The sequence below is a fragment of the Mirounga leonina genome, unplaced genomic scaffold (assembly GCF_011800145.1).
Source record: "Mirounga leonina isolate KUSES-001 unplaced genomic scaffold, KU_Mleo_1.0 Mir_115, whole genome shotgun sequence".
NCBI classification, from domain to species: domain Eukaryota; kingdom Metazoa; phylum Chordata; class Mammalia; order Carnivora; family Phocidae; genus Mirounga; species Mirounga leonina.
The window spans coordinates 33,711,497-33,721,551 of record NW_023270268.1 but is presented as its reverse complement, the minus strand read 5'-3'; the positions used below and the strand labels follow the sequence as shown (position 1 = coordinate 33,721,551).

The following is a 10,055-nucleotide window of genomic DNA, read 5'->3' as shown; positions in this document are numbered from 1 at the left end:
CTACACATAGTCGTACTTGGAAGGATGAGATTGTACCTCGTCCTCTGTGTGGACACCCCCTTCGTAGATCTTGTTTTTGCTCTTGGGCCCAAAGCCAGTGCTGGCCTTGAAGCCTCCGGGCTTGTAGGCGACATTGTGGCCGGAGGCATGATAGGACACGGCTTTGTAGCTGAGAGAAAAAAGAAACATTCCGTGACCACAGATGTATTTGGTAAGAGGGCGACCCACTCCGTCTACCCTGGGATGTTTCAGTTTAGCACTGCAAGTCCAGCATCCCAGGAAACCCTCAGTCCTGGGCAAACTGAAATGGTTGATCGCCCCAGGCTTTGAGACACTGGTTTTTCTCCCTCTGCACTGGAGCAGAATTTCTTGCCTTGTATTAGAGCCAGTAATTAGTGACTAGTGAGTTCCTTCTGTTAATCAATTAAAATAAAGCTGAACCAGAAACAATGTCCAGGGGAACATGGTTATGCCAGAAAAATCACAGAATTTGTGAGCTGGAAGGCACATACACGAAGCCCATCTCCTCTAATCTGCTCAGTTTATGGGTGAGCTAACAGAGAAGGCAAATGATTTATTAGAAGTCACAGGACTAGTTAGCAGTAGATCCGGCCCAGGATCCAGGTCTCCCAGCTCCAGGTCCATGTAGCGGGGTACAGTGGGGTTTCTCTGCAGCGGGACTTTGGCTTGCAACAGATGCCTCTTTGTCGTGAGGGCCTCTCCTGTGCATCATGGAAGGTTTAGCAGCATCCCTGGTCCCCCCCTGACTAGATTCCAGTATCACCCCCACCCCACCCCAAAGCTGCAACAATCAAGAGTCTTCAGCTGTTGCCAAATATCCCCTGGTGGGCAGAATTGCTTTCAGCTGAGAACCACTGAGTTACAGAATCCTGAAGTCAGAGGGAACCTACCGCGATATTTTTTTTCCTCTCAAACAGGATCATTCCTAAATCGGCTCAGCTGAAATGTTCCTATTCTGTTCTTTAGGTTCCCCATAAAAGAGAAGGTTCAGCAACATTTAGTTAATAAGTTCTTCCATAAACCTACACTGATCATTCTGGCTGCAAATTATACTTTAAAATGGACTCGGATTAAATGTCTGATTGCACTGGGATGGGGAGACTCACTTGGTTTCCTCAGGTGCCAGGCCCCGGCAGGCGATGCACATCATCACACCCCCAATTAGTGTGAGGCCCCCGGCGACCCAGCCCACGAACAGAGCCGAACCAAAGGTGTACCTGAAGGGAAAATGAGACGAAGAATGTGGGCAACTCAACCCTCCAGGCTCCACCTACTGCACTTGGCCACACGCATCCTCTCTGTCAGCTCTTTTGGGTTCCACACCCATCCCTGCCCGTGCTGCTGAACACACTCTCCTTTGGGTCATGGCCAACTGAATGAGGTGCCCTAGAGAACAGAATTGGGACTGAAGCTAGTCAGCAAAACAGCAGTGGGATTCTCGGGCCCCTAGCATCACTCAGGCATGGAATTAATTATAAGTCTCTAATCTCAGAGAAACATCTCTGGAAATCCACCTCCCTCCCTATTGTCATTGGGAGTGTCTCAAAGGTTTGGCAAGAGGAATTTGAGAGATGTGGAATCAGTCTGAAGTTATTATTTCTGAAGGAATTTTGGAGTTCTTCCTGTGGGCCAGTAAGCTTTCATCTTACCTATCAAGTACCCTGGTAGCCGTCCATGCAGGTAGGAGCATTATCTTCAGAAAGAACTAATGTGAAGTGACCATTCATTCTTTCATTTATTGTTTACGCATCTGTTCAACAAGTATTTATTGAGCTCCTACTACGTGCCTGACACTGCCCAGGCACTGGGACACAGGGGCGAACAAGATAGACACAGACTCCACTTTCCCAGTGGTTCTGTTCTAGCCCACACTGAAGCTTAAACCTGTGGTCATCTGACTCCAAAGTTGGTACCCTTCCCCTAGGAGGGATGCCTCCATGGGACTTGTTACCTCTGAGCAGGATTGTCTGAGAACAAAGTGTCCTGAGAATAAAATAATTCTGATTCCAAATGGACCTTTGTGGGTGGTGAACACTGTGACCAAAAAGTGTTAGGAAGTCAATGGGTATTTTAGTGTTAGCTGGTAACTTTCCCTTCCCTAAGCTGGTGTCTCCTAGAGCCCGGCAGAAAAGGAGAGCTCAGCACAGTGGATACCTGCCGATGGAGGTTTTCCCCTTGGGCTCATCAAGGAGCATGGGACTGTTTGTGGAACACCATGAATCACTGGTATGTTTAAAAATCACAAACTAAGAACATTATACCAGTAGTTGGAAGACAGCAATATGTATGCAGACCTCTGCAACCTAAGAAAATAAGATATTTTGGATGTGCTTAAAAAGTACACACATTTTAGCAGGATCAAAGTAAGCCATATAAGCAATATAAGCCTGATGACCAAGTGTAATATAATATAAAAGTTGGTGATTAATTCAGGTTATAAAAGGAAATGTTTAGGCTAATACAAAACACCTCACAAGCTGCATATAGCATGAAGGCAGGCAGTTTGTAGGTCAGGTATACTCAATGCAGCAATAGCAGAGGATGGGATACCAGAAAGCCAAATGGGGTACCAGAAAGCCCCTTCAACTGATTGCCAAGATCTCTCTTGGCAGCTGTGCTGTCTTGTGTGATTTCTGGGTAGAGAGGATGAGAAGACAGAAAGAAGGGAAAAGCTGCACCCATCCATGGAAGAAGGCATTCAGGAGGCCTCTCATAATCCTATAGTCTTGATCTCAGGACTGAATTTGGCTGCCCAAGGGATGGGGCAGGTTCTAGGGAGATGGTGTGGGAGAATGATGGAGGGCATTAGTCTAGGTGCCAGTTGGGTGGGTGACTCCTCTGGGCAGAGGCAGTGACCCTAGGTACCCAGATACTCCAGATAAGGTGGGATCTTCTAAGTAGGCTGACCAACCATCCTGATTTGCCCATGAAAGAAGAGTTTCCCAGGATATGGGACTTTCAGTGCTAAAACTGGTAAAGTCCCAGGAAACCCAAAATGAGCTGGTCAGCATACTTCTCAGTTGTTCTTGTAACCAAGAGATGATGGAAAGATCACAGAGGAGGATGGGGGGAGCTTATGGGGATCATTTCCTCCTCTCCTGAAACAAAGCAGGAACATGGATTGGGACTAGAGTTCCAGGGAGCCAGAGAGTAATGGATTCATCACATCTTCATCCCCTGTTTGTATCCCATGATGGTGTGGCTGGAGAAATACCAAGTGTATCCACTCCAGAGATGATGGGTCACTTAGATATAATATTTATATCACTCTCTCAGAATCAGATCTTTCTTCCTCAAGAATTTGCTGCTGCTTCTTGCTTTGAAATACATCCCTTTGAAGTGGCTAAATGAATATGGGTGTCGGAATTGCTCTTCCATCATTTAAAAGTTCTACCCTCCTTCAGACACCTTCTCCCTCAGCTAGACCATAACCTCCGTGAGGATGGGGACCTTGTCTTATCCCCAGCACTCAGAACAGTTGCTGGCCCACAGCAGGTGCTCCATACATTTGTAGAATGAATGCATGTGTGAATGAGAGGAAGATGCAGCTGTACAAGGAAGACACATAACATTACTCTTCTCACCTGTGCTGCACCTTGCTCAATTCTACTCAAGCTTTCACCTGTCCCTAGCCTGGTTCCCGTCATGACCTGGAGATGCGGGTTGAGGCTCATTTACATGCCTGGGCTAATAGTGCCTGTTTCATTGCCACCACAATGGGGCTTGTGTAAGCATGCTAGATAAATACTGTGAACTGTCACTGTATTTCAATGCAAATGTCAGCTCAGCCTCAAGTCATAGCACCAAGGATATTTCACTGAAATGAAGTTTATGAATTTACAGATCACAGTTGATTTATGATATGGCATGGTTGCCTCTGATAAATTTTTGCTCTTTCAGGCGCTGACAGTCACATTAGGCATATGTGTTTAATAGGATTTTTACAGCAATATTCACCACAGAATACTAAGACTAGATTAGGAGGTTACCTGGTCTGAACGGTCTGCACCATCCCACCTAGGCCGGTGTACATGTTAGCTGTAGACATCCAGAAGTTAGTAACCAGCATGTTGGCAAATACAGATACTCCGGCGATTGCACAGAGACCTGCGGGCCAAGAACGAGAAAGCTCTAGAGTCAGCTTTAAAGGGATCACAGTGTTTCTGAGGCAATGTGTGCTTAAGTGAGTTTAGATGAGCAGACTGGAGAACATTCCATTCCTGTAACAGAATGGCTAATCCAAGCATTGATATTGAATTCCCACTATGTGCTAGACATTGTGTTAGGTGCTTAGACTCTCTTATCTCTCTAATTGTGGAAGGATTTGTATGTGTGCAGAAAGAGATTTTCCATGCATCTTGGGACAAGAGATTAATAATACAAATATTTTGGGCCTGGTCTTTTGATGATGTCAAGTGCTCTTCCTTTAAAATCATTTTTCTAAAGTCTTACCAAAATAATGCCTTTAGGGACTGAGTCACATGACTCCCTTAGGATTGAGAATCTCTTCTAATAAAGTGGGGTGGCAGCTAAGGGGGACCTTAACACTCATGACAATTCTGTAGCATGTAATTGGGTCCTAATCTTAGATCTTGAATCCCAGTGTGTAAAGCTCTGATCCATGTTCAAACCATGCTCAGTAGGGAGAAGCCGTGTTTCCTCTGCCAGAATGATTTTGCTTTGACACTCCCAGAAGCCCATTTGAGAGAGGGAACCTCAGCTCCTTGTTCACCTGAGATGATGAACATGATCCCAGAGGTCAGTGTCATGTTGGCTTTGGCGGAGTCCTCCATGCTGCCAATGCGGATGCACTTCAGGGCAAAGATGGACACCAGGAGGCTGATGGCACCCAGGACGATGCCCACGATCATCAGGGCTCGCACTGCCTGCAGCATGGCTGTGGGACAAGGGACAAGACACAAGCTGACAGATAAGACCACCTCTACATGATTGATTAGGCTTCGGTTCAATAAAATAAAGCAACCACAATCAACAAGCACCAAATTCCTGAGAAATAGCAAGTCCATAAACTGTGAACTTTGTCATCGCCAGGGGATGTGGAATTGTGAGAAATGCAAAACTACCATGTACAATCCTCTGATTGTTGAAGGACCTGCACACAGTTGTCTGTAGAATGAGAACATTGTGGAGCTGGGACAGCCAATGGAATTTAGCTATTTCATTTCCTCATTTTATTTTATTTTATTTTTTAAAGATTTTATTTATTTATTTGAGAGAGAGACTGAGAGAGAGCACATGAGTGGGGGGAGGGTCGGGAGGGTCAGAGGGAGAAGCAGACTCCCTGCCGAGAAGGGAGCCCAATGCGGGACTCGATTCAGGGACTCCAGGATCATGACCTGAGCCGAAGGCAGTCGCTTAACCAACTGAGCCACCCAGGCGCCCTCATTTCCTCATTTTAAAGCTTGATAATCTGCAGTCTATGTAGAGGAAATGGCTTGGCCAAGGTGACATGAAAAATTATTGACAAAGCTTAACAGTAAAACTGTGTGGCTTTGACTTCTAACCCAAACATTTTTTTCCTCTAGTCTTTTCATATGGGCTCAAAGCTTCATATTGTCGTGTCCACTTTAGGAAAACCCAATATTCATTTATAGCATGTAATGAGCAAGGTTATTAGGTGATATATCAAGGGCACCATATTTTTGTCTCTTTCCAAAGGGACTGCTACAGTCAGGATGAGCTGTAGGTTTTAGGTGATATGTAAAGACTGCTATATCATTCACAGGCCTTTCAACACAACCAGTTTATCAGCAGTCCCTTCTCAGGAAGCAATGGAAACTGTAGGTCCTGCGGGGACTCTCCAGCAGTGACCTCTCTTCCAGATATATCCACAGTGGTTTCTAGTGTGTCCTTAATATGCAGTGACTCATCTCAACAGTTTTTTCTAAGCTCCTATGACTAGGCACAGGGATGACAGTAATTAATAGGTCAGAAATGGTCTCTGCACTCATGGATCTTATGTCAAAGTGGGGTAAGACAGTCATTAAACATGCCCACTATAAGCATAATGCATTTTACAAAAGAAAGACAAATGAGTCCTTGGTGTTCTCCAGAGGGAAGGGCCCCAAACATGGGTATTTCTGGTAGAGCAGAACTGAAGAATTGTGTGAAGCAAAGCAGAAAGCTCTGTCCTACCCTAGTTATCATAGCCAATTGTTATTTTTTGATTGAAAGCTATTAGTGGCTTTTCGGATATTAAAAAATTTAATCCACAGTAAAAAAAAAACAAAACCCTTCAACGCAGATGATACGATTACCTCCATTTTAGAGTTGAATAAACTGAGAATCAGAGGTTAAGGAACTTGCCCAAGGACACATATCAAGGGACAAGCAAGAGCCGGGGGTCAAACCCAGAACGATCTCAAAATGGTTACTTTCCCCATCACAGTACATCACTTTGAGGTACCTAATTCTGAAAAGCAGGCTGCCATCAAGGTAAGGGGCTCTGTAAGCACCTAAGAGAATGTATCCTCCAAACTTGGAGACTCAGCCATGAAATATCATCCCCTCAAATGGATGCTAAAAATGTATAAAGAAATATTCTCTAAAAATCATCTCGGGGAATAACCTGTCCCAGCAGATTATTTCTAAATGTAACTCTCAAGACAAGGAATTTCCTGGGAGGAATTTCTCTCTAATCTCTTCACGAAGATTTCCATCTCAAATATGGCCAATATCATTGGAGCTGCCAGCTTATTCACTCTAAGGTGTGTATCACAAAGCAACTGGTTATGATGCAAGAATCGACAATCAATGCAGTCTGTTGAAAAAGGAGAGGTAGATCATGCAGAACTCAAGAGCCTTCTGCATTCAAGAGGAATGGAGGCCTGGGCAACTTTCTCACCAGATGTCTCTCTATGTGGAGATGGTAGTATTCAGCCACTCTAGTTCTACGCCACTTGATTCTGATTCTCTTCTCCCTGAAGAAACTTCTGATTTTAACTTTGCTTCTCTGCTGAGAAGAGAAATCTACACGTAGCCATCATCCATCTTGGTCCTATTGGCAACTATATTAGCAGAGTAAATATGCTGGTTTATGGTGTGGGTCGATTCTGCAGGATCTGACCATTCTTTCCTGGGAGAACTGAACTGATTAACATTGGCATCTTGAGATTACAGCTGAGTTCTCATGCCAGAGCCACGGTGACCCTAGTAGGGCAAAGAGAACTCAGGAGGGCCCTGGAGTGGCCGTTGGATCTACTCCTAATATAGGAGGGCTCTAGAGTGTCACCTGTGTTCTCTAAAGCCTTGCTCAAAGGCTTTGCTGGCCCTACAGGATACTGGGAACGAACACCCTACCCGGTTCATTCCCTTATTAACAAATGCAAGTGTGTGTCATCTACTTGTGTACTCATTTACATTTTTGTGTTTGCATCCAGCACATGTTGGTATATGCTCATAGTCATATGTTACATAATCATACGGCTCATCCATGAATTCATTCATTCATCAAGTATTTTAAAGCTCAAATTCTCTACAAAACCCTTTGTCAGATGCCGTAGGAGGTATAAAGTTTCATGGAAAATAATCACTGCCTTCAAGCAGTTTAAGACCTGGGAAGATCATATTTTTACTGGAAATCCTGAACCTCAAATTTCTTTTAACTCTGGGGATACCTTGGCTAAGTAATAATAGACCCACTTTCTCGTAGTTGCTCATGATATGGTTCTAGTTCTCTTTAACACATATAATTACACCACAAGCCTGGTTCAGGACAGCTATGGAGAGGACATCTTGGCGGCAGCCCCAGACTTCAGGAAATATCCTCCAGGCCATACTGATATGTATGTTACTACCAGAAAACTGGACATATGGGAAGAGAAAGGGACTTGACTTTCTCTTCATCTTATCCCCATGGGCCTCTTGCGGGCTTCAAATCCACCCAGAAACCCGTTGAAGGTTTTAAACACTGCTCTCATTCTGACATTCTAAGCCTTAAACTATTCAGAGAACAAAATCACTTATCCCTTTGGAGGACCACCTGGCAAGGCATCTGGTTAAAACGACCCAAAACCAATCAACCAACCCACCAACCAAACAAAAACCAAGTAAACAATATTAACGAGGCAAGATAAAGGGTGTCCCTCCTTCTACAAGAACATTACATTTCTCCCGGCCTCTTGGTGTGGTGGAGTCATCGGCTCTTTTGACTGAGTAGTTTTAATTTTTGTTCCTGAAAACATATCACCAGATGGCCGTGGCTGAGGCACAGGGTCTTGCCTGACACTGTTGGATTAGAAGACGAGACGGGCAAGTGGGAGGTGAAAGCACGGTGGGCTTGCCTCCTGTGGAGAGTTGCTGCTGCGGCGCCATGGGAGCCCTTGGGTACGGGAGCCCTGGCCAGCCTGTCCTGGTCAGCCTTGGTCTCAGGCTCTCAGAGGCCCTCTTGCCTCTGCTGGGTCACGTTTGCCTGACAAGGCCTTATTTCTTTCCTGCTCTCTCTTGATCTCTGGATTTCGGATGAATGCTGGCACCTGCTTTGAACCAACGGTCAACCTTCACCCTGAGCACCTTTTTATTTCTTAGACTCTGTTTCTTTTTTTTTTTTTTTTTAAAGATTTTATTTATTTATTTGAGAGAGAGAGTGAGAGAGAGAGAGAGCACAAGAGGGGGGAGCGGGAGAGGGAGAAGCAGACTCCCTGCTGAGCAGGGAGCCCGATGCGGGGCTCGATCCTGGGACTCCAGGATCATGACCTGAGCCGAAGGCAGTCGCTTAACCAACTGAGCCACCCAGGCGCCCTCTTAGACTCTGTTTCTAGCTTACTCCTACCCCTTTCTTTTAGCCTGTGGTCAGAAAAGACACAACATTGTTTTATATCTTGTGGGACCACGTCCAGAGTCCCAACAGTGGGCCTGGATGGATGGACCAAGGTCTGCCTTGCTTTGGAGATTCCTGGAGGGGTTCTTCTGAGAGTGGGAGCTGTGATGGGGGCAGCTTCCAGGAAGCGGGAGGAAATGTTCTCCACTACTCATTGCTAGAAACCCCTTATGTCTAGTAATGACCATGGAGATGCATGCGGGTGACCTCGACTTCCTTTCCCTCTGGAAGATTCTACCATCTGGAGTTCTAATCCTTCATAGATAGGTAACCAGAGAAACTGCTCCCAAAGGAGGTAAGTTTCTCTTTTAGCCACTCTGTCTCTTATTTGCTATTCCAAGCAGGAGGCATATAGGCTTATCAGCTGATAACAGGTGAGTCAACGGCTCTGTAGACTGATTCCCTGCACCAAAGGTGTGACTACAGCATTCTTTCCAGTGAACAATGAGGCATTATCGGGCTTGAAGGGTGGATGGGATTCAGGGCTGACAGAAGCAAACAGAAAAAACAGGAACTTGGTGTTCCCTCCCTGTTGCAAAATATCTAATTCCCCCAAACCAGCTATGAACTGACAGGTAAGGTGCCTTTGGGTGTGGTTCCCAACCCAGGTTGTACCTTAGCATCCCCTGGGGGAACTTCTAAAGAAATGTTAAATGTTTTACCTCCACCCCTAGAGATTTTCATTTAATTGTTCAAGAACATAAAATTTCAAGGAATAATCTGGGAAAACAGCCCTCCGAGGGCTCAGGAGGAGGTGCTTAGAGTGGCTGGCGAGTTGAAACAGTTCCCAATGGCTGACATCCCTGAGCTAGATGGGGATGGGCTTACGAGACAAAGGCCTGATCTGGGGCTTTTGTTAGTGGCGGTTAGAGAGGACCCACGCTTCAGGCACAGAGTGGCTTCAGATTGGAGGCAGGGAGGGCTGATGGAGGATTCCAAAGAAGGGGAGCCCAGAGGAGGGAAGTCTGAGGCCAGACCTCAGAGAATAGGTCCTTCAGAACAAGGTGGGAGGGGCCTAGATTCTCCTGAGATCTCAGGGAACCAATATGGAAGTCCTTTGTATCTTGCGAAATCCTACAGAACAATGTGAGCCAGGTAAGCGTCGTTAGGCAAACCTTTTAATCTCACTGAAGCCGAGTTTCCTCAGCTCTGGAGTGGGACAGAGCTGTCTCTTGCATAGAGATGTCATGAGCAC

General features: G+C 45.6%; 1 protein-coding gene across 2 annotated transcripts in view; it reads right to left on the bottom strand.

Moving 5' to 3' along the window:
* The window catches only part of CLDN18 (claudin 18), a 22,246-nt gene continuing 12,191 nt past the window's right edge, over window positions 1–10,055 (bottom strand). For both annotated transcript variants that reach the window (XM_034989305.1, XM_034989297.1), the window contains exons 2-5: window positions 4,754–4,918; window positions 4,011–4,128; window positions 1,128–1,238; window positions 1–169 (exon numbers count right to left, since the gene is read on the bottom strand). In XM_034989305.1, the coding sequence (XP_034845196.1) occupies window positions 1–169; window positions 1,128–1,238; window positions 4,011–4,128; window positions 4,754–4,918 (563 nt within the window). The remainder of the gene's footprint in view (window positions 170–1,127; window positions 1,239–4,010; window positions 4,129–4,753; window positions 4,919–10,055) is intronic.